Below are 23,054 nucleotides of genomic sequence, written 5' to 3' on the forward strand. Positions count from 1 at the left end.
GTATTAACATTTACTTTAAGAATAGCTTATTAATTAATAGCTTATTTTTTAATTTAATTCTATCCTGTTTGAAGTAGTGACATTTTGATATTCTGCAGTGGTCCTACGCCTTTCTTGATATGGTCTTAAGTTTACACTATGACATCGTCTTTATCTCAATTATTGTTGAAAAACGATGTCTGTTCTTCTTTAATTGTCATTATTTATTTGCAATTTTATTTTGATGGCATAGTAGATCTCTTTCATACCCTTCGACAACATTCTGATACATTACCACTAATAAATTTAAATTTTTTGGTAATTGTTTATAAACAAAGTAAAATATATTGTGGCAAAGGAACCCTAAATAAGCGTGAAATATTTTTGTTGAAAAGAACTACAAAAAAAATATTATGTATATTTGCAAAGGTACCCACAGCTATCGACTTTCAGCGTTTGCATAAACGTTGAAATTGATAAGCCAACAGGTGAAATGAATTCATAAATATGGAAAACGTTAATTAGTACAAATTTTAGTTTGGGGTGGTAAAGGTAAAAACAATAATTTCCGTTTGTTGTCGACTATAGTACACAGTATATAGATAAAAGATATTAATTATTATTATGCAAGGCAAATTTTAAATGAAATTTTAATATTTTCTTTATAGCCCCATTGTTATTGTTAACGATCTAAGCCAGCAGAAAGCAACAAGTACAGCTGAAGAAGAGAAGTCCACGGTGAACAGTAAGGAGAATAACTCAGTAAAACCTGCAACAGTAGCAGCACAAAATCAAATTAAATTTAAGAAACCACATTTCATCGGAGTACAAGTCTTACCACCAACAGTACCTAAAATGGAGACTGAAGAAAATGTCACCAACAAAAATACTGACTCAAATGAAAGCACAGCAGAAGAAACCAACGAAAATGTTGAAGAAAAATTAGTGTCAGCAGTAAAAACTGCAGTTGAAATTAAAAGCGAAAATGTGGTCAATGATAATGCCAGCCAAAATATTAACAACGTTGCTGATAAGATAACAACCGCCGGCAGTGTTAATGATAACGCATCTGAGCAGGCACGGATTGACGAAACAACAAAAACAGTTACAATGCAAAATATTGTTGATGACAAAAAGCTTATAGTAGATAATAAAGTTAAATCGACTAATCCAAGCGAAAATAAATTAGAAATTACTAACGAAAATTTACCTAACACGCAAATACAACAAGTGGCAGAGAAGTTGGAGGAGTCGACAAATTCTAAAGAAAAGAAAACCACACAAGCAGTTAGTATAAGTGATGAAGGTCAATCTGTGGAACAAACCACAACTGAATCAACTGAGTCAACAACAAGTTCCAGTTCGACGACCACCACCAGCGAGGAGTCGACACTGGCTAAAGAAAACACTGAACAAATAAAAACAACAAAAACTACAACAACAAAAAAACGTATTATCAAGAGCACAACTTCGTCATCGACTTCGATGACGAGTTCAACTACTAACTCACAAATAATCGATGACAAAATTATAGATGCCTTAGATGACTTACCTATTGAGTTCAAGGCAGCTTTGAATGGTGCAACTACTAAGATTAATGCAGACAATAACAAATCGCCCACACATGCACCAATTGCATTCACTTTGCAGCCATATGCGGAGCGCACTGGTAACACGAAAATAACGGTGCTTGAAGAGCGACAATTTGAAAGCGATCAGAAGGCTTACGCAGAGGTGCGCACTCGAGATGCTGATGGTGAGGAGAAATTACAAACCAGCACAGAAACTCACAAAGAACACGCTAAACTTAAGAAAATTCACAGCAAGGACAGTTTGGATGAGTTAACGACTGAATTTGCAGCCAACGATGAGAATAAACCGATGACCGTCACCGCTACAGCGGAAACACGTATATCGGAATTAGCTGAGAATCCACGAGATATGCAAAGTATTGCTAGGGGTATTTTGAATTTATCGGAAAGTGGTAAACAATTGCAAAAGACTGCAGATGGTGGTGTGGAGTACACAGAATGTGAGCACAAAGTGCAGGACACGTACGAAGATGTGGAAGAAATATTGAGTCCGAGGAAGAATCAAGAAAGTGTATTTGATAATGATGTTAGTATGGAACCCAGTTTACTAAGAGAAGTAAGTGAGACTATAACAGTTGCTAAAAATGATGAGAAGCAAACTACTAAACGTGCAGAAACAACGAAAGAAATACCAAAGAAAGGTGTTAAATTATTAAGAAAAACTGAAGATGAAAAACGTTTGGAACAAGAAGCACAAAAGCTAATTGATAGCTACCAAAAAGTGCGTAAAGAAGCTGAAAAACTATTTCAAGATGATGTACGTGTGGATGATGAAGCTGGCTTTGATTTGAGTGCATACGAAGAAAGTTCTGTGAATGTAGTAGACGATGTGAAGAAAGAAGAAATTAAGATTGAAAGTCCAACAAAAACAGAGACAACTGCTGACTTCTTGAAAAGCGAACGTAGTTTCAATGATAACGAAAAGGAAACTTTACAAAAACAATTCACTGAAAATGAAACAGTGCCAATTATTGAACCCACAGCAACGCCTCCTACAACTCCTACTCTAATGGATAGTGAACCTTTCTATTTGTTGCACAAAAATATAATTAAAGGCACAAATATTAATAAAAATGAAAATTCAAAAGTAAATATAAATAAAATAAATGAAATTGACCAACCAGAAATGCAAAACACAACAAAAGTGACTGAAATTATTAAAATTGAAGAAGTTACAAAACCTTTACCCCGTGCATTAAAATTGGTTATAGAAAAAGCAGACAATGTCAAACAGGAAGAGTTGAAGATTGCAACAAACAAGCCACCTGTGCCACATAAACGTGAAATTAAGCCCACACCAACGAAACGCGCCTCTATCGATGCAACCGAACTACTTACAAAGACCACACAACCTACAAGTTGTGATGAGAGCACAACTCCAACGAATGCTTCACCCATTTTTGAAACCCCAAAGCCACTCGAACGTATAATTGTCGGTGTAGAACATCAAATAGAAATACCTTTGAATGACAAAAGCCCAATTATCACATTTGCTAGTGAAGATCTGCCAACTGAAAATGTTGGTTCACCAAAATATATGCCAAATGTGGTTTCTAGTTCGTTGTCGGCAGAATTCAATGACAATGCTAACACCAACAACAACAATAACAGTAGCAATAGCAATAGCAACAGTGATAGTAGCTATGCTAATATGCAAATGGGCAATGAGTTGCATTTGGAGACCATCAATTTACCCACTGAAATACAAAAGCAAAATTCACAGTCACAACAGTCGCAATCCATGTCAGAGGGACAAACAACGCCAACAGTTATGTCAACTTCATCATCAGTTGATTCGGTTAAGAGTGCCATTGAGGTTATCGGTGTCGTGGAATCAAAGTCAGAGGAGGACATCATCAAGTCAAGCACAAGTGATGAAGGTAAGTGATTAAACAAATTTCTTATTATATTTATACTTTTAGATATAATTTTCTATTTGGGCGAAATAATGTTTTTTAATGATGGTATATGAATGGGTTTTTTTCCAATGACTATAGTGAAATTACAAATATATTAATTTTGTTCTTAAGAATAATGTTAATTTTAAAGCAATTCTTTATTGTCGGTGTAAATCGATTTTGTGAATTTTATTATACCCTTCATATATGTGAAAAAATTTTACAATATTCTAATGATTCTGTAATTTATTAATACCATTTCTGTAATAATTTCTGAAATGTCAGCAAAACATCTTTCTACCGCAACTATTCGTTCATTTGATAATAAAGTACTTCATTCCCACGAATAAACGATTTTATTTAAAAGTCAGTTCAGAGACAAAGAGTTGAGTGCATTTCGAATAATACATATAATGGACAAAACTGAGTCACATAAAAAAATTCAGCATTTTATCATTCTATCTATCACATTCTCTATCGGTTATTTCAAGATCCAAAACCATTTTATGAGTTATTATGACAATTATTAGTTTTAAAGCAGTTTTTAGATGTCTTTCACTTGCATTACCACAAAGTTATTAACAACTTCTTTTACTTAAAACAGCTTACCATAGCATTGCTTTTGAATACGCAGATTTACCTAACCCCTACCACTTCGATATATATATTCATTACCTTTGTTTGAAATTGAAATCAGTGTCTTCTGTACTGAACTCAGCTCGGTATACTGAACTTTGTATAAACTCCTTCAATACTGTTATATGTTTTAGGCAGAAGTATTTGTTGTTAGAAAAGAACAAAGTGGAATCTAAACTTCTTTGTAGGCAGCTAATCGGCAATTAAAGCAATATCATTACACTTGCTATATTCCAAGAATGTTGAGCAGTGCAGGAAGATAAGAAATAAATTGACCTACTGAAATGAGCTGCATGTATATTGGGTTCCTGGCCATAAACGCATAGAGGAAAATAAAATGGTTGACGATATTGATAAAACTGGTACTGAAGTTGCAGAGAGGCTAATAAGAGAGGTACTTACGCCTCTACGCAATATATATAGAAAACTAGACAAACACCTGCTGAAAAAGCTGAACAAAAGATAGCGTGGCTTAAGTGTCTGTAAAATGGTTGTTATCATGTGTAAACACAGATTCGATGAAGGATACACCAATTTTATGTTGTCGTTTGATCGAAAGAACTGCAGGACATAAGTTAGTGTTTTATTAAGAGATTTCGCGTTGTGGCATAGGCGCAAAAAGTAAATAGTGATGATTGCTGGTAAGAAGCCGGGAATAATGCAAATTTTAGAGCATATTCTATGTTTGTTCAGCTCTTCTGAAAACTGGTCCAAATTCCTTGCATCTATCAGTTTAAAGACGCTGAATGTTGTCGTTAATTTTGAATTGAACTTTCTCGTAAAACTCGGAAAACACATCTTAATATGTATTGTCACTAGTTGCTTTTAAGGACTGCAATGTACACGTGACTACGTATTTATGTATCTCCAACCTTATTTAGCAAAGAATATTCTCGCACTACACTTTGCTCAATTTTTTTCTTTGCTAAAAGAAAAAAAATGAATTTATTCTAACGGACCTGTTCTGTGCACTTGACAGATTTGTCAAATTCTTTAATAAAATTTTTGATTTTTATAAAGCAGAAAGCTTTTCGGTATTCTGGACACTTCTTGACAAATTTCAAAGCTCAAGTACCTAGTGCTTCTCACCACACTATGGTGTAAAGTGTTTTGTATAGAAAACTGTTCGTAATTGTTCGTAACTGTTCGTAAAAAATGCTTTAAAAGAGCACATATTTTAAGTTGCCAAAAGCCTTTTCCATGCATTCAAATAATAATAAAAAATATGCTTGTAAAGAGCGTATATTTTAGTTAAGAATATTTGTCATGCATGCAAAAAATAAAAAATGCTTAAAAAGAGCATATTTTTAAAGTTGTCAACAGCATTTGTAGTATTGACAACTAACAAGGAAAAGAGCTTTTTATTTATATCACAGAATAACAAAACCTTTACAGCAGTCAATTTTGACAAGTGTCAATGTTTGACAAGTTTATAAAGTGCACAGAATAGGTCCGTAAGAGTAATTAAAAATTTGATTTTAAAATTTTAATTTAAAAAACTAAATTGCTGTTAATTTTTTTAGCATAAGTACTTTCTTTAACGAAAACTATACAATTTATTATCATTAACTTTTAGTTAACTCTTGATTTTTATATAAACAATAATTGCCTGTAACAGCTAACATTAAAAAAATTATAAAATTGATTAAATAAATAAAATTGACAAGTAAAAGCTAATAAAATGAAAAGTAATAAAAGAAAATTTAGTACATTTTCTTATAGATAAATAAATAAAATAAACATTTTTCCAATTACTACTTTTAGCTTCCAGTATCTGCAAAAAAAAATTCTCGTTTATTATTTTCTACTGAAATTTAATCAGAATTTTTATGATCGTTTTTAATTTATTTCTGACATACAAAAGAGCATAAAAATGTTGATTAAAGTTCTTGGAATCGATACTATGCAACAATTTCAGTTACCAATTACCAGAAATAAAAAACTTACAGAGTACAGAGTGCTGAGCAAAAAAGTTTTCATGATTTCCGCAGTTAAGTCCTTTATGACTTCACCCACACATTAAATACAATTAAAATCTAGTAAAGTTCATATAAAAACCATCGAATGGCAATTTTAAAATATGTTTCTAGTTAAGAGAATTTGTAGTTTGCCGGGTATTAAAAAATTTAATCAAACAGTAAATGAAAAAGGTTAAAAATTCAATTTCATATAAATGTAATGAAATTTAATGTCTTCAAATTAATTTGTAAAAAATTTGTTGTAAGAATTTTAATCCTTCAACAACGTTTTACTTGTTTCTGTCTAAATGCCTTAAATGTCTAAGAAAGATATATGTTTCTACTATTGATTAGAAGTAGTTGTCCTTAATTTTCTAATATAATTCCTTACAAAAAAAAATTGTTGCACCATCTTTTATATCAAATATGATTTTTTTAAAGATACTTATGAAGAAAGAAACCATCTTTCTCAATCGAAACTCTTGTTTTAATAGAGAAATATTTTAAACAGTAGTAAAACACAACAACAAAATTTTTTTCATTCATTATTTAATTGATATTTTAAAAAAATAAATTTTATTATTTTAATTGATATTGAATACCTATCATCAGTGGTTTTGAAATTATTTCTTATATATTAATGTTTTGAGATTACAGGTACTAAGGGTTGAACTCGTGCCCTGCCAAATTTAAAGCTCGGAGTCAGTGCCTTTTTATCATATCAGTGTCCCGAGAGTCTTTTATATAATTCAAAATATTTTTTTTTGGTTGATTTAATAAATAACTGTAATTTTTTTCCATTAAGGGTTTAAATAAATTTTTTTAGATGCATCATCATTGTTAAACTGTGTTGTCAATAAGTTTTGACAGTGATATATTTATACCTTTAGTATTAAAAAGGACAATTGCACGCTGCAAGAGTTCTATTGTGAACTCATTGTAAGGTTTATTATGCTATCCTTGTAAGTAGATTTTTAATCTAACACGGACGACAATTGAAATGCCTAATACAATCCCTATGCTGATGTCCTGGACATGTACTTTCTTGATATTGATTTAAACTCTATCTACTAGGTACAATAAACTAGAAAATAGAGTCTTAAAAATGTCTTCTACTAAAACATATGTCTCTGTCCAGGACTTTAGACAAAGTGACTTTAATGTCTCGGGGATCGGTCTTTCACTGACTTGGAAGACATAAAGAAAGCAAACTTATCGGATCTCCTCAACTTCATCCGGAAAACCAAATGGTTTAACAAGGATTACAAAGGTTAGCAGTTCGCTTCTCCCGACAAAAATTTTGAGGGCATCACAATGGCCAATATACGCCTCCGAGTAGAAGTGCTGACAACGGTCAGCACGCGCCTTCCGAACCAAACCTAACCTAAAACATATGAAGCAATAAAAAACCTTAAAGCTTCAAATATATTTGCCTGATATGATGAATGTAAAATGTAAGATAATTAACTAATGAATAGTTTGCACTGGAAAATGTCATAGTTGGTTAAATTCAATGAGAATTATTTTTTATTCCTATTCTAAAAACATAACATTGAAGAAACAATATTATTATTATTATGAATAATATTCATAGGAATATTAGTTTAGAATATGTATTAAAACTATGACTATTACTAAAATGTGTTACGTTTTCCTTGTTATAAGCCAAATTGTCTACTAAGTAGTAATATTCTTATATTATACTTATACAAGGTTTTTTGTATAGTGTTACCAATTGAAGTGTTACCTATTCAAATGATCATATCCATTTTATGTGAAATTATTTTTTATTGATTTAAATCACAAAAATTTGTGAAAATAATCAAAATTTTCGAATCCATTCACTCTAGCTCGAGCTAGCCCCCTTCTGCCTTGACTATGACCTTCAAAAGGTTAAAAAATGAGTAGCGTGCCTCACAAATGTGATCTTCCGCTATTTTGTCCCATTACTGAACAATCGCTTTCTTCAGCGCATCCACACTGGCATATTTTTTTAGGCTTCATTTTGCTCTCCAAAATGGCCCAGATGGCATACCTTATCGAATTTGCATCTGACGCATTCGAAAACCATTACATGGACGAAATAAAGTGTGGAACATGGTTTTTTAAACATTCTTGGTTCACACAAGCTTTATGAGATGGTGTAGAGTCTTTTTGAAACATCGATGGATTACGAACGAAATGTTTACGTGCCAACGGCTCTAAAGCAACTTTCAAACCATTTCCTCGATAATTAGTAACATTGACTTTGACACCAGGCTTGATGAAAACGATTGGAAAGCGTCTATCGGCAGTTATAGCTGCCCATACCATTACCTAAGACAAAAAATTACTTTAAGTGGCCATTCGTAGTCTCAAATTTCCAAAGTACTTTTTAAAAAAATCTGCATTCCTTTTTTGATATGTCATTAAATTTTTAAAACGGCCTAAAATGTCAATAGGACAAGCTCATGTGCTCTGAAAGATACGTGCTTGTCATAAATTTGAGTTCAAGAAAATTATCCCTTAGCTTTTGACAGACTTGTCGGAACACTCTCGCCTGGAGCTTTAAATCCTAACCAAGCCTATTTTATTGTGTTTGGCAGTTGAGGTTAGGACACGTTTTGGCATAAATACAGGACCAAATCGTACGTGCATAACACATTTGCATTTTGCGTGCGCTGCACGTACTGCAGTTGCATTATTTTGCATCTCCACGAACGCACAACGCACAACACAGAACGCAAAACGCCAACTGATTTCGCATTCATCGCATATCGCAGTGATAATTGCCGAAAGATTTACCAAGCAATTGTTGAGTATAAATTCACACGCAAAATTTGTATCTTTTCGGAGTTGGTTGGGTACTTCGCCTTTGGAATATTAACGCCGCCGCGGACAGCTACAATGGCACAGAAATCAGCTTGAGCGAACGAATTGTTGCAATTTTGCGGTCAGCGGAGCAAATGATGCACGAATCGGACGATTCACGTACGTTTTGGACCTGGTCAGGCGGTGAAGAGTGGCGTTACGAGACGCACAAAACACTTTTAAAACATAAATTTTGTTTTATGTGTGGTGTGAATTTGAAATGTTTCAACGAAAAATTGTTTTCTTGAATTATTTGTGGTTTTTAAGGGTGATTCGGGTCAAGTTTGTGTTGAAATAAATTTTTTGTTATTTTTTTCTTTGTATCTCAAAACAATTTGTTCGTTTTTTTTTTCTTTTTCTGAGCTGTGTTGAGCGGCAAATTAGTTCAGGCCAGTTTTTATTAATATTAAATAAATCATAAAAAAACTAATCAAGATTATCAAAAAATTATGAAGAGTCCAATTACGCGTTGATTACGAAATTCTTACTTCTTTCAATTTAAACAATAAATGAAATAATTCCAACCTTTGTTGTAAAGTTTGCTAATAAACAATATGGGTTTTATTTAAAATTATTATTTTTAATATTTACAAAGTGTAAATATTACCATACAATTAGAATAACAATAAAAGACTATTTATATAACAAGAATCAATGTCTTGTGTTTTAAATTAATAATATTTTCAAAAATACATTTTTATAATTTTTTAATTTTATAATTTTATATAAATATGAAAATAATGGTGTTATTTAAAAGCATTAAACAGCATTATAAAGGCATTTTGTAAAAGAGACTTGAATTGTTTCTCTGTTTTGAACACAGAAATGTTATCGGTCGGGCCTCGATAACTTAGACCGATGCTGCATCTATAATGCAAAATAATTTTGATTTTTTTCAAAAAGTGGTTTTAGTATTTTTTGCATTTAGAGTTCAAAATTTCTATCCGATAAACACACAAAGAGAAATAGATCTTCTAAAATTATACAGGTTGGTTAAAAAGTATTAGAAGAATTTTGTACAAAATAGTCTCGCAACTTCAAAACATTTATTCCAATGATTCTTTAATAATTTTATATCATTTTTGTAATGATTTTCTGGAAGCTTTTTTTATTATTATTATTATTTAAAAAAGGCTATTTGTGCACCCCGACCTAAAAGATCTATTGTGCGCCTATAGGCCCAACTAGGACAGTTTTAGACTATTTATAAATCTTATAATTGCAGTGGGCTTAATTTTACCTATTTGATTTGGAGCCAGGATCCCGCTACCAAGGTAATCGAGTCTACGTCTTGTCGCCGCTGGGCAGTTGCATAGTACATGTTCTGATGTTTCCTTCTCCTCATGACAGAGTCTGGAAGCTTTACAAAATACTGTTCCATAGCTGCAATGGCTTCTTTATTCGGCAAAAAATGCTTTCTGCAAAGGAATTGCTTTAAATTTCTGAAAAAGTAAAAGTCAGAAGAGGTCAGATCTGAAGAATACGGTGGATGTTTAACCAATTTGTACTTAAATTAGTGAAATTTAGTTATTGTCAAAACATTTGTGTGAACCCGGGTATTGTGTTGATGAAAAATGATTTTTTTCTTCCGTAAGCCGGAATATATTTTGAATATTTTCTTCATATGGAATTCATCTTTTAAAATATATACTACTTGTTCATCCAAAATGCCCATGACGTGGTTCATCTTCAACGTTTGTAGTCCCACATTTAAACTCTAAAACCCATCGATTTACAGTTGGAAATGAAGGACCAGATTGCTTTCACATTCACACAATCTAAAACAAAGAACTTTATCAATACGCGAAATTCGATTTTCACTATTCTAATAAAATCGCCGACACGTCAGCTTCGAATTCGCTATGATAATAAATTCTTTATTTTAAATTTTTGAATAAGTCACTATTTCAGCTCATAACCATATTCGTTTTTGAACCGAAATGTCAATTGCGTTCTTTGAGTGAAATTACAATATTTTTTTATTTAACAATAGTAATGCCTTTCATTGATCCGCTTTTATTTAAAGCCTAACACTAAGTTTTAAAATCCTGAAAACATATAATATTACGTTACAAATTATTTTGTACATATATACATAGTACAATGAATTATAAAATGAACAACTCTCTGATAACCTCTGAATAACTAGCCAGGGCTTATTTACCAGATATCACGGCACATAAGTTGAATTAAACAGTATAGTCCTAATAGTCCTAAAAAAACAGTACGACAGGTCTATCATTCCGTTATAGTCTAGAGTAACTTATTATATTAGCAAGCGGTCTAACAAGTAGATTCACATGGTTTTCAAGATTTAAAACATGTTTCTGTCTTATTCTCTCGAACTCTACTTTAACCATCTGAATTTCCAAATCGAAATGTATGTTTTTTCTTGTCTAATATACTAGGGTGTATCAGTTATCATTCTTAGAATCTTTGCTTGTGCTTATTGCAGTACTTCTACGTTTGATGAACAGACATTGCTGTAAGCTGTACATCCACATTGATTTAATGACTTGTATGACAAGACTTTATACTCTAAATATAAGGGAGACTGATGCCAGCGAAGGCTTATAGCCTTGAGTTTCATTTGAGTCATTTTTGTTTCGATATCTTTCCGTCAAGTTAAGGTGAATACCAAGGTAAGTCACTGTTTCTGCTTGCGGAACTACAATTTCGTTGAGAGTGATAGTTGGTGAGGAAGACATATTTGCCGAAATCATTGACTTTACTGAAACAGCTTTGCAATTTCTGAGGCGAAGGCGGGTGATAGATAAATTAGTTTTTGAGTTCAATCATTGGTTAGAGTATCGATCCACTTCAGTGAGCTAGTTTAAAATCAGAATTTTTATAATTGAATTACAAATTATTTTGCTGTTCACTAAACTTTTTATATATATAAGTTCTTACTTCGACAATTTTAAGTTTTCCAACTGCTAGAAATAGGTTGCCAGTGACAGATTTACTTTTAACGATGTAATTATATAAACATCAATACATATCTTGATATTTTTTCTCAATTTAATAGAGATAAAATAGTAAATGTTAGATAATGTATATTGAGCCAAAAAGAGATTGTGTTCAAGAATGAGAAACTATCTTTCTAAGATGTTACAGATAATTTCTATATATTATATCTTTGCATTTAATTAAGTTCTAAATTCTATAACTTATTACAATTATACTACTGTCTTGTAGCTTCAAGTCTTCTTTATGAAACATGAAGTGAAGAAAATTCTCTACTTATATACCATATTTTCATATCTACTAAAGTGTTGAGATAGTAATAATGTCCGTGTTCAACATACGTGGGCTAAAAGTATAAACACTTCCTTATAATTAAACGTTCTGCTGACAAGTTTATTACGATGACAATTTTGTAATCTTGATCAGCACTTTAAGAATACTGAAGGAGTGCAGCAATTTAATTTTTTCTATATGGGAATTTTAAAATCGCACTCTGACAATTTGCACTACAATCCAAACTTAATAATTCTCATAGAAGCACGTGCTGTGTAATATTGCAATAGCACTCACTATGATAAATAATTTTAAATATTTAGAAATCAACAATCTAAAAACATTGAAACAAAAAAAGTGCAATCTTTAAGATTTCATTCCAAACGTAATATGACAACAATTAATTACAACTAAAAACAAAGCAAACTGCAACAGTAGCTCCTTTTATTTTAATATTTTTAATTTATATTTTTTGTTTATGTTTTTGTTTTTGCTTTTCGAGCTATAAAATGAAACGTTCTTACAGATTACATAAAACCAAGCCCAGCTGCATTATTGCCTCAAATAATAAATTATTCTAGGAAGCAAGTAGAGGTTCATCCAACGGCTCCATGAGTGAGCCGCAGTGCCATCATCCTCTTCTCTATTGTAGCTTATTATTTCGCATATTTTATGTTTTTCGTGTTAATTTGTTTGGTGTATATTTTTTCTTCTCCATCGCATTTTCAATTATCACATTTTTAAATGATCACGAAGCACAAAATCTTTCTCATAAAATTTCTACTGAAAATGCAAACAGTAGCTGCATTTGACGACGTTCCTCGGATAACGTATGAGGTTTGACTTGAACGCCTAATAGTGTTGACGCTGTTAGTGCTGCCGGTCGGTACTGCTGCTGTTTTTATCGTCTCGCCATAATTCCTTGTTTGTTGACATTTATGACGTACACACTTTAAATTTGACAGTTTGCGTGAAATGAGATTGTTTCTTGATTATGAGGAAAACTGGTGAAGTCATGTATCAATTTAGAGTTCTGTCAACTGAATCCTACTTCAATTCGAGCGCTGAAGTTTAGCAATTTAGAGTTCGTCTAGTATTTATGCAGGTTTTTAATGTAAAAAATATTTTGATTTATTGTCAAGAAATAAAAATATTATTAAGGTATCATTAGTCTAAAGTCTAGACTTTAGAGTCTAAGTACTAAAGCGCTAATAAGAAATAGGATATTTAGCTCCTATTTGCAATTTTTTTTATTTATATAAAGCAATTTTTTTGTTATATATGAAGGAAATTAAGTTAAAATTAATTAAAAAAATTATATTAAATTACACGGACTTACAAGATTTCTAGAAATAAAATAACAATATAAAATCGAGAAATAAAAATATTATTGTCTATATCATTAGTTTGGGCTTTAAATTCTAGATGTTTAACTCTTACATATTAGAGCTACTAAATAAATATATTCTTTAATTTTTTTTATATATATATATTAAGGAATTTTTTTGTTTTATAAAAGTAGTGAACTACAACAACAAAAATACTTTATATATTATTTTAATCAATTGAATTTTTGACTGACCATACAACTATTTAGAGCATTGCCAAATACCTATTATCAGGGGTCTTAGAATTACTTTTTATATTTAATTATTCGCAAATAATTTTTTGAGACATCAAGTATCAAGGGTTGAACTCGTGCTCTGGTCAACGATTAAAGTTAAAATCAAATTTAAAAGTAAATTTATAAAAATTCATTTGATAAATTATATTAAATTACAGTGACCAACAAGATGTCTTACTTAAGCAAATATTATTGGTTCCTAATGGAACTAATGTTGAATTTAAATTCGTAATTTTTTGCCTAGTACTTCAGATATTTGAGATACCATCCGAAATGTGAAATGTGGAAATGCGATTTCCAACATTATTTTTGATTTTACTATATTTTGATCTTATTTAAATCTATATATATTGGTATGGTATGGTATTTGGGGATTTTCGGGTTAGGCTAAGGCCCCTATGCACTGCGACCAGTTTAATCTATTGTGCACCCCTTTGTATTTAGATATTTAATATCTCGAGGAATCGAACCAGCTCCTTCGGAGAGAGTTTTCGAAGGTCTTCGTCCTCTAGTTGGTATGTATCTAAAATTTTTTTTCTTCTGTGGCCTAGTGCATCATAGTTGGTAATCATATGTTCCGTAGACTCTTCCTCATCACAGCAGAATCTGCAAATATTAGTGTCTACTTTATGTAGGTGTTTATTTACCCAAATTTGTTAGATAATGCTATTAAAAGTTATTTACATCATTAATCAGAGTTTTTCAGTCACATAACACATTTTTGTCTATGAATTTACGAAGTAACCGATCCTTAATAAATATTTTGATAATTTTGCTTGAGGCCATGTTATATAGAGTCTATTGGTGACGGCATCAAAAAAATTGTTGTTTCCAATGCAAATTATGAAATTGAGAGTGAGAGAAAATACAATATGTCGGTTCAAATTCCGTATTTGTGCCTTATATTAAACGGATGCCTTTCACAAGCGGTCGTATATAGTCTTTACCATAGAACTATTTAATTAGAGCTTCACAGCTCACAAGTACGGTAAAACGACATGTGTTTTAACAATAATAATTAATAGTATGTGGTTTGGCTCTTTATGATTAATTTATATTATTATTTGGATTGAGAATTTTATATATTGGCATACTTTAACTATATTTTCGTATTCAAAAGTATATTTTTAAATTTCAAAACACAATATAATTGATTTGATTAATATTTACTATATCACTAATAACTGATTTATTATTCATGTTTCTTATTAAATAAACTATATTTGCATTATTGTTATCATAATAAATCTGAAAGTTCTGAAAAAAGGAAGTTTTGTGGCTCATTTAGGCCTGGCGCTCGTTGCGGTACCATTGCTAATTTACCTTCATTAAGCCACATGGTTTTAGTGACAAACTTTATAAGTTTTGAGCATATTGATTATATTAAACTCTTAGGTGCTCAAACTATAAATCTTCTAAGGAGTTAAACCTTTGTTGGACATAATTTTTTTGTTTTTGTTTTTATGTACTAAGCCTATTTTTTCTCCTCTCTCCTGTGAATGAAGTTTTCACAATGCTGTGAAAATCTTCTCCATTCCTTCCTAAGAGGTGATTTAGTGGGTTCAAGTCTCACACGGTGGTAGGACATAATAAATTTTCTATCTTCCATATAAACATCCTGACAACTTCTGTGGTGTCTTCTGTTGAAAATGCAGAAGAATGATGTATGTTGTCGGGTCTATATGGATTAGATTAGATGAAATTAGATAACTTTTTTAATAAATACTGGGAGCTATGTCACCATATCACTGCAACCTCTAAGGATTATTGTGACAAACCCACTTTAGTTCCATAAAAATGCCATTATGTCCCTTGAAGAGATGCTGTCTAATTCTGTTATAACCGAATAGGCAATTGATTAGTATTAAAGTCTGAGTTTAGCGAGACTATCAAAGTGACACAAAATGTATTCTCTTGACAAAGTCTGCAGCTATTATCTCTTGTAATACCTTGATATAATAAATACATAGAAAATACCTGTCTTATTTCGTTTCCAATGTCTTTGGATTTTGTGACCTCCCATAATCGAAGCTGATTGAACAATGTTGTCAGAATCAATACTAACAATGTTTCGTCCACTGTTCCTTTTTTCATGTTATGTCGTTTACAATACCTTAGCTTAATATTCTTGGTAGTATTTGAACAATCTACCGCTACTTTTTCCGCTTTATATCATTTACGATGTCTTTGAATTTTGTGGCGTTCCATAATCAAGGGCACCAAAAACGTTCGTGCTCATAACACATAGGATTCACCATTAGATGTAAGCATAGGTTAATGAAACATAGTTGTTTTGTAAAAATAAACTAAGTAGTGATATATATGAGTATTAATTGTTTACCATTATTAGAGAAATTAAAAGTGAAGAGGGGTTATCCGTTACAAAATCGACGATCTGTAATAGTATAGCATTACTAGAATGTCTAATTGGCACTTTCGTAGCAATGCTTTGACATGCTTTTTATTGAGAGTGGCATATTCTTTAGATATGTACAATACTTAAGAAGCTTCTACTCTCTAATGAATTTGATTTGTATTAAAATCTCACATGTCACTTCATATGTTTTCTTTGCGTTTTAAGAGATTTCGAAAGTACATCAAAGCCTTACTTTACATTAGTCTATTCATGCCCTTAAATGTTGCATGTTTCATGCAACTCTAATCTTCACTCCCAAGCTTCCAACATTCAATGTTATGGAATGTGCATGGGTAATTAGTGCACTTCGGCAGACCTCTTTTTTCATTGGAGTATTGATCCTTTCGCTAGTTACCCATTGTGTGTAATCAATTGAATGTATTAAGCAGAGTTTAGCAAAAGATTTGAAAATAAAACAGCGAAACTGAATAAAAATAAATAAAAGCTGGACAGGAACTTGTACGTTGTGTCTATTTTAAGAATTATGGCCATAGATAAATGGATTAACTCACACATATGTCCATCGAGAGACGCACATATATACACATACAAGTGCACAGTTCACTTTAACATGGCATAAAATGCAATTTGACAGTTCGCCAAGATTAGGCCACAAAGTTATCTATTCTACGTTATATTCCATATGCTTCTTTTGATTTTATTTGTATATATTTAAAGTTATTTCGCTAAATATATTTAAAACTCAGCCAGCAGAATTTATTTGAAAAATGTTACATCCTCTTGTCGTTATGTTTTATTTTAATTCACACATGAGCGCTACAAATGGGGTTCAGGTTGTGTAGTCGTATTTAATAGATACTTTTCCCGTAATTATATCAGTTTTGCATGCAATAAAATCGCAGCTGTTCGCAACACTGTTGTATCCTTTGTCCGCCCTTGGAAATTGTTGGTTTGAACGTAAAGCGAAAAATGTTGTTAAAGGATGCTTTAGTGCCTTTTTAAAGTCAAAAGCGTAGTCAAAAAGCGATAAATAAATGGCAAAAGTTAATTGGTTTATGTCAATCTCGAGGGCAGTAAATTGGCGTGTTGTGAAAAAATAGTGTACATTGAGAAAACTCAGCTAGAAAAACCAATTTATAACGAATGAAGACATTATTTTAAGTTATGCTCGTCGCTTAAGTATGTCCATAGACGACTCATGCCTATTTTCAGGATTGCGGATTTGTGTTTGAATGTGTTAGCTTGTGAATTATTGAGAGTGATTTATGCTAGTTTAATTTGTCAAACTGTCAGAAATTAACTTAAAAATGTTTAAAAGCATTCTGGGGATGTTGTGCTGTCAAAAGAATGTAGACACTCTACAAGACAATGACATTTAAAGATATTAAATTATGGACGCTTTTTATGCACTTCGTTAAATTATGTTTCACAGTCGAAACAATATATCAGAACTTGTCTAATGTAATTCTTAAAAGTTATAAATCAATTCTTAAATATGTAGGTGCATTAAATTTTTTTATTAACCATTTAGTGATTTTTAAATTAAATTGTATTTTTTTCTACGATAATTAACAGTAGAAAATAATTAACAAAAGCTGTACATATATCAAACTGATTTATAACAGAGAAATTTTATAGATTAATGGTTTAGGCAAGCACTAAATTTGTAATGCAATTTAATACAAATGCCTGGAACTATTGTAACAATACCTATTTCTCTATCAACTAATTTGTATTCATTATGACATAATGAATCATATCATAATGACCGTTGTGTAACAGTCAATACAACGGGATGTAAAATGTGATGTACAACTAGTTTACAAGGGTTACAGAATGATTTATATATAACCTTTAAATAAATATTTGTTTCGGATATAAATTTTGTTAGAATAAAAACTTTTCCTCTAGAGCTTCTTATTGGGATTATTTGTATTTGAAATTAGTTATCGCAGGCTCGACTGCTATTTCATTTCCTTAAGAGATCGATGTCTCGGGACATAGATAAGAGAAAATTTGTGTCGTTTACTCAAAGTGGCTACGGTCCTTTCTATCGTTCTATCGTCTGCTGCTCTGTGTGTTGTGCCTAGATATTTTATTCTGTTTGTTCCAGCAGCTAAGAGGTTGTATTGTGTTTGTATTTAGAGCTTGCAATTAGTAGCCAACATGTTTCTCCAATTATTGACTCTTTCGACTGGAAGACGCTGGAAGAGTTGGGGAAACTCACAAACTTCTTGATGTTAAGTCTTTTAGAATATGTTATTTACTAATTTGGCATCTTGATACCATCCTTGAAGATTAACTTGTAGAGCATTACTAACAAAGATCCTTTAATATATGGTACTCCCTTGTCTAGAAAGGACAGTTGTTAGAAACGTAATTGTTGTTAGAAACTAATGACGTATCGTTTAGTTTTTTGAGTATGTTTTTAGGAGTATCATATATGGTTAATATATAATAAGAGTAATTAATAAAAGCTTCATTAAAATTTTATAATAATAGCAACTCAAATTGCTCATTAATGTAGAGAAGTTATTATTATTGTTTCTAGTTAACTTAATGCTTTATCTTTGTTTCTAGCAATAAAATTATTTAAACAGTTTTTTGATGTGTAACAAAAGTATAACTGATCTTTAAATATATTAAAATCGGTTTAAATTAAAAAATCACTGCAACTCCTAGAGTATTAAAATTTAATAAAAATTTAATAGCAACATTAATTAATCATTTTCTGATTGCTAAAACTAACGTAAAAAATTTATTAGTACTAAATTTTGAAATGCAGTTTTAAACAAAAACTAATTACAATATTAAATTATGTTTTTATTCGCAATAACTTGTATTATTACATGAATAATTCCATGGTTTTAAGTAGTATGGCACGTTCTGGTAATGCAAACGTTTGGTTTGCTGACATTTACGGCAAAAATTCAGTGAAAAAGAGCTGCATGAATAATTATTTTATAACTTTTTAAATGGCTGTGAAATGTTCCCTGCATAAATGAAAATGTTTTGCTTTACGGTTCACTTTGGTATTAATTTTTTCATTAAACTTTTAGTATTTAAGCAAAACTCATAAATATTTTATAGTTCTTTTTAACACTTAAAAATACCTTTAAATTGAAACTATCCTCATCTTGACCACACGAGTACCATAAAATGCATACTTAATAGAAGTGCTAAAAGGAAAAATTAAAGGTAATATATTCTGTTGCTCTACGGTTTCCTTCGCAGTTTACATATGATATTTGATTTGGCCTACCAATTTTCTTGGTGGTGTGTACACTATTATAAACCAACTTTCTTGGCAACAATGTAACAATATTTTGTTTTTCCTCCACATTAAGTGTTATTTTGTTAGTTTTGTGCGCACAAGTGGAACCACAATTGTTGCACTCTCAAGCCATGTATGCTACATGTTGCTCCGATGAAGATATACGCACAAATCCACACACTGGGCTTACATCATATCAAACTAAGCCACACCATACTCCACACTCCACACACCACACACCACATGAAGAACTGCTATGCAATTTTGCTACCATTCTAGCTACAAAATAGTTAAATATTGTTAACCACAACAACAAAACATGAGAAGTACTAGAGTGCTGTGGGGGCCTACAAAGATTTGTATTTGTTTGTGCTGCAGTCTGTGCTTGACTTCAATGCAAATTCCAGTCCGTCCAGCCGTTTAACCCATCCATCCGTTGGTTCAATCGTTCATTTGTTCATTTCAATCGTTCTATCGACTGCTGCTCTGTTTGCTGTACTCTGTGTTCCTGGTCTATGTTTGCCTATATATTTTATTCTGTTTGTACTTCATATATTTTGCCTATTTTCTCAGTGTTACGCACCATCTGCATTCGATATTTAATTTTTCGACTGGTACACTCCATTACCCTTGGAGTAGCTACTCATATATTTTGCTGTGTGGTCTTTACTGGTGCTTTTACTGCTATATTGAGTTTCCATTTAACTGCAACGTTTTTGTTTAACTTTTGTTTTTTACAATTATTTTTTCCTTTTAGTACTTTTATTTCGATTTCTATGTATTTAATAGTTTTATTAAAATATGCAGCTCAATGGAAAAATACGTGTTTTTTCCAGTGTAAATGTAATTTACACCTTTTCAGTATTTTTTGTTACACGTCAATGGGTTTAAAGCTTTTCGGATAATTTGTATTTCTCAGATATATTGTATGTTTCAATGAAAGTATCTTTTATAGCTTTCGGAAATAAATTGAAGAATTACAAATTGGCAATCAATCAATGATTCGTTAGCTTCAAATTTATTGGCTAAGAATCTGGATATTATATTTCCGAAGTTTTGTTTTGTGTTTTTATTTCAAATATAATTATTTCTTCACAAATATCTATTATATATTCTATTTAAATAAAAATCAAAATGGATATTATGAAAAAATGTTTGATTATAAAGTAACAAGAAAATTAATCTTTTCCAACAGTATTCATTCCATCTTCAATGATTATTTTATTCTCTTCAAAAAAGTTCTCACTTTACATTAAACACCTAACACTTCGGGGCTAATAGTTTGGTAATGGTAATGGTTTATGGGTTAGGCTAAGGTCTTTATGGATTGCGACCAGCTTTATCTATCGTGCATCCCTCTGTATTTAGACATTTAGTATCTAGAGGAATCGAACCCATTCCTTCGGAGGGAGTTTTTGAAGGTCTTCATCCTCTAGTTGGTAAGCACTTAAAATTTTGTGGCTTTTGTGGCCTAGCGCATCATACGTGGTGATCAACTATTCCAGAGACTCTTCCTCATCACAGCAAAGTCTACAAATATTTGTGTCTGCAAACATACCTTTTTTGTGTAGGTGTTTATGGCAGGCGGTGTGGCCTGTTAGTGCACCAGATAGTGACTTTAGACTCTTCCTGTTTAGGTTGAGAGACGCTTACAGTTTAGAAATATAATTGGAAAATATTTTTAAGTGTATTCTTGAGTATGTTCTACGATTTTGACAATATTATTATCCAACTTCACATCTGTATCAACTGAGTGTCAGGATCTTGTACTGTTTCTGGAAGCAAAATTGCTAATATACTGTTTAAGCTTTTTTAAAACCCCATCCATACTTTAATAAAAAGTAGTTACAAGTTTGTCTTTATTCTTAAAATAGTAATTTAAAAGCTAACGATAACGAAACATTGATTTGGTTTACCTGGATTAAAGACGCTCCCTTATATTGTAGAATATAAATAACCATACTAATTATGAACTCATTCCATTAATTTATATATCATTGCCACATATTTTTTTCGAAGCTGGCAATATGATTTTGTTGTTACTTTATTTCTACATAATTCCAATATTCTGTTTCTAAAAATGTTATTTCTTAATTAACTCCGTGACATTGTGCTTTGCATCAAGGTCTTCACAGTACTTAAATTCAATGCATATCACCTCTTTTTTTATGAGGACTATGAGAAAAACAAAAAGTAGTAAAGAATGGTGGTCAAATTTAGTGATTCAGTGGGGTCGTAAAACTATTAAAAATATAATTAGTACACTTTAGCCGTGATGACCATTGAAGTGTGACTTGAAACATTATCTTAATAAAATATAATCTCAGAAAATGTAAATGTTTTTAGATAATTACAATATTCAAAATAATTAGTAATATTGCATAGCATATTTTAACTAATTTGTAACTATTTTTCAAGGTTGTCAATCTTGATAATATGCTCTTGCCAATTCAGAAAACAGTCATAATGGCCATCTGGGCTAACAGTATAGTCTTAGTCTTCATCGTTTGTTTTCTTCCTCTGTCTTTTTTTGTATTCATTATTATTTGATCTGAGGAGAGAAATGGAAGTACATAATTTTATCAAAATTTTTAAATCTTTATAACTAGTTTATTTTGCACCCCTTCCATAGTTCTAACATAATGTTCAAGGTTAACTGACTCAATGTAAACAAACGTTACATCCAAAACACGGAGAGCTTTCTGTGATGGTTTTTGATTGAGTTAAAATTTTTTAGCAATATAAGTATTTTAGTAAATCTATTTGGACCGGGCAGAAAGAAAATGATTCCAATTTTAAACGAAGTGTTTCAAAGTAGTTTTACCTGTATCTACTAATATGACCGTCCACCTTAAAACTTAAAAAAAACTTAAAATTTTCATTTTCTAACATTTTTATTAGAAGACATAAATCATAAAAAACGTACTGAAATATATTATTTTTTGTCTAATAGATCAACATGTTTATTAGTTGAAAAAATTTTAGAAAGTTTCTATCCAAAAAAAAAACAAAAATCAATTCTTAACGCACCTGCCTATATTTTCACTTTGAGTTACTTGCCGGCCTTAGCCTTAAACTCTGAACCACTATAAAACTGTCATTTTCATCTTTCACTTTTTTAACTTTTTGCTATAGGAATGCGACGTGCTCATATATATAAATGGAGAACTCCATACGCGTAGCTTAAATAACTTTTTGCACTTGTTTCGCGCCTCGTCGCTTACTGCACATATCGCTCCGCTCCGAATATATATTTCAATCCTTAGCGCAAGCGGCTCAGGTTAAGTCTTCCACATTCAAGTGCAATCAACTCTAGTAAAGTACCATAAAGTCGGACAGCTAACAGACATTTCGGACATTTTATAAAAACCGAAAAGCAGAAGACAGTAAAACAGATGGACAATAAGGAGCAAACTTGCAAACAAAACCAACAAACAAATGGACAAACCAATGGACCGACGGACATACGGTTAGAGGCCGGGGCAAACAGTTCAGAAGTGTACATACAAATGTCTGTTTTTCGGTGCTTTTGCTTCTCAAATATTTGTGGTTATTGTTGTTGTTGTTTTTTGTTATTATTTTTTCTTTATAAAAAGAAGTTTAACCAATAAAACAAAATCATTAAA

At 31.3% G+C, this 23,054-nt stretch overlaps 1 protein-coding gene across 1 annotated transcript in view; it reads left to right on the forward strand.

Moving 5' to 3' along the window:
- LOC119683132 (serine-rich adhesin for platelets-like) overlaps nt 1-19,718 on the forward strand; it is a 69,402-nt gene extending 49,684 nt beyond the window's left edge. Inside the window, exons 4-5 of the mRNA XM_038096746.1 lie at nt 648-3,451; nt 19,516-19,718. Coding sequence (XP_037952674.1) covers nt 648-3,451; nt 19,516-19,718 — 3,007 coding nt within the window. The remainder of the gene's footprint in view (nt 1-647; nt 3,452-19,515) is intronic.
- The last annotated feature ends 3,336 nt before the right edge of the window (nt 19,719-23,054 follow it).

This window comes from Teleopsis dalmanni, chromosome 1 (genome assembly GCF_002237135.1).
Source record: "Teleopsis dalmanni isolate 2A chromosome 1, ASM223713v2, whole genome shotgun sequence".
Classification (NCBI taxonomy): Eukaryota; Metazoa; Arthropoda; class Insecta; order Diptera; family Diopsidae; genus Teleopsis; species Teleopsis dalmanni.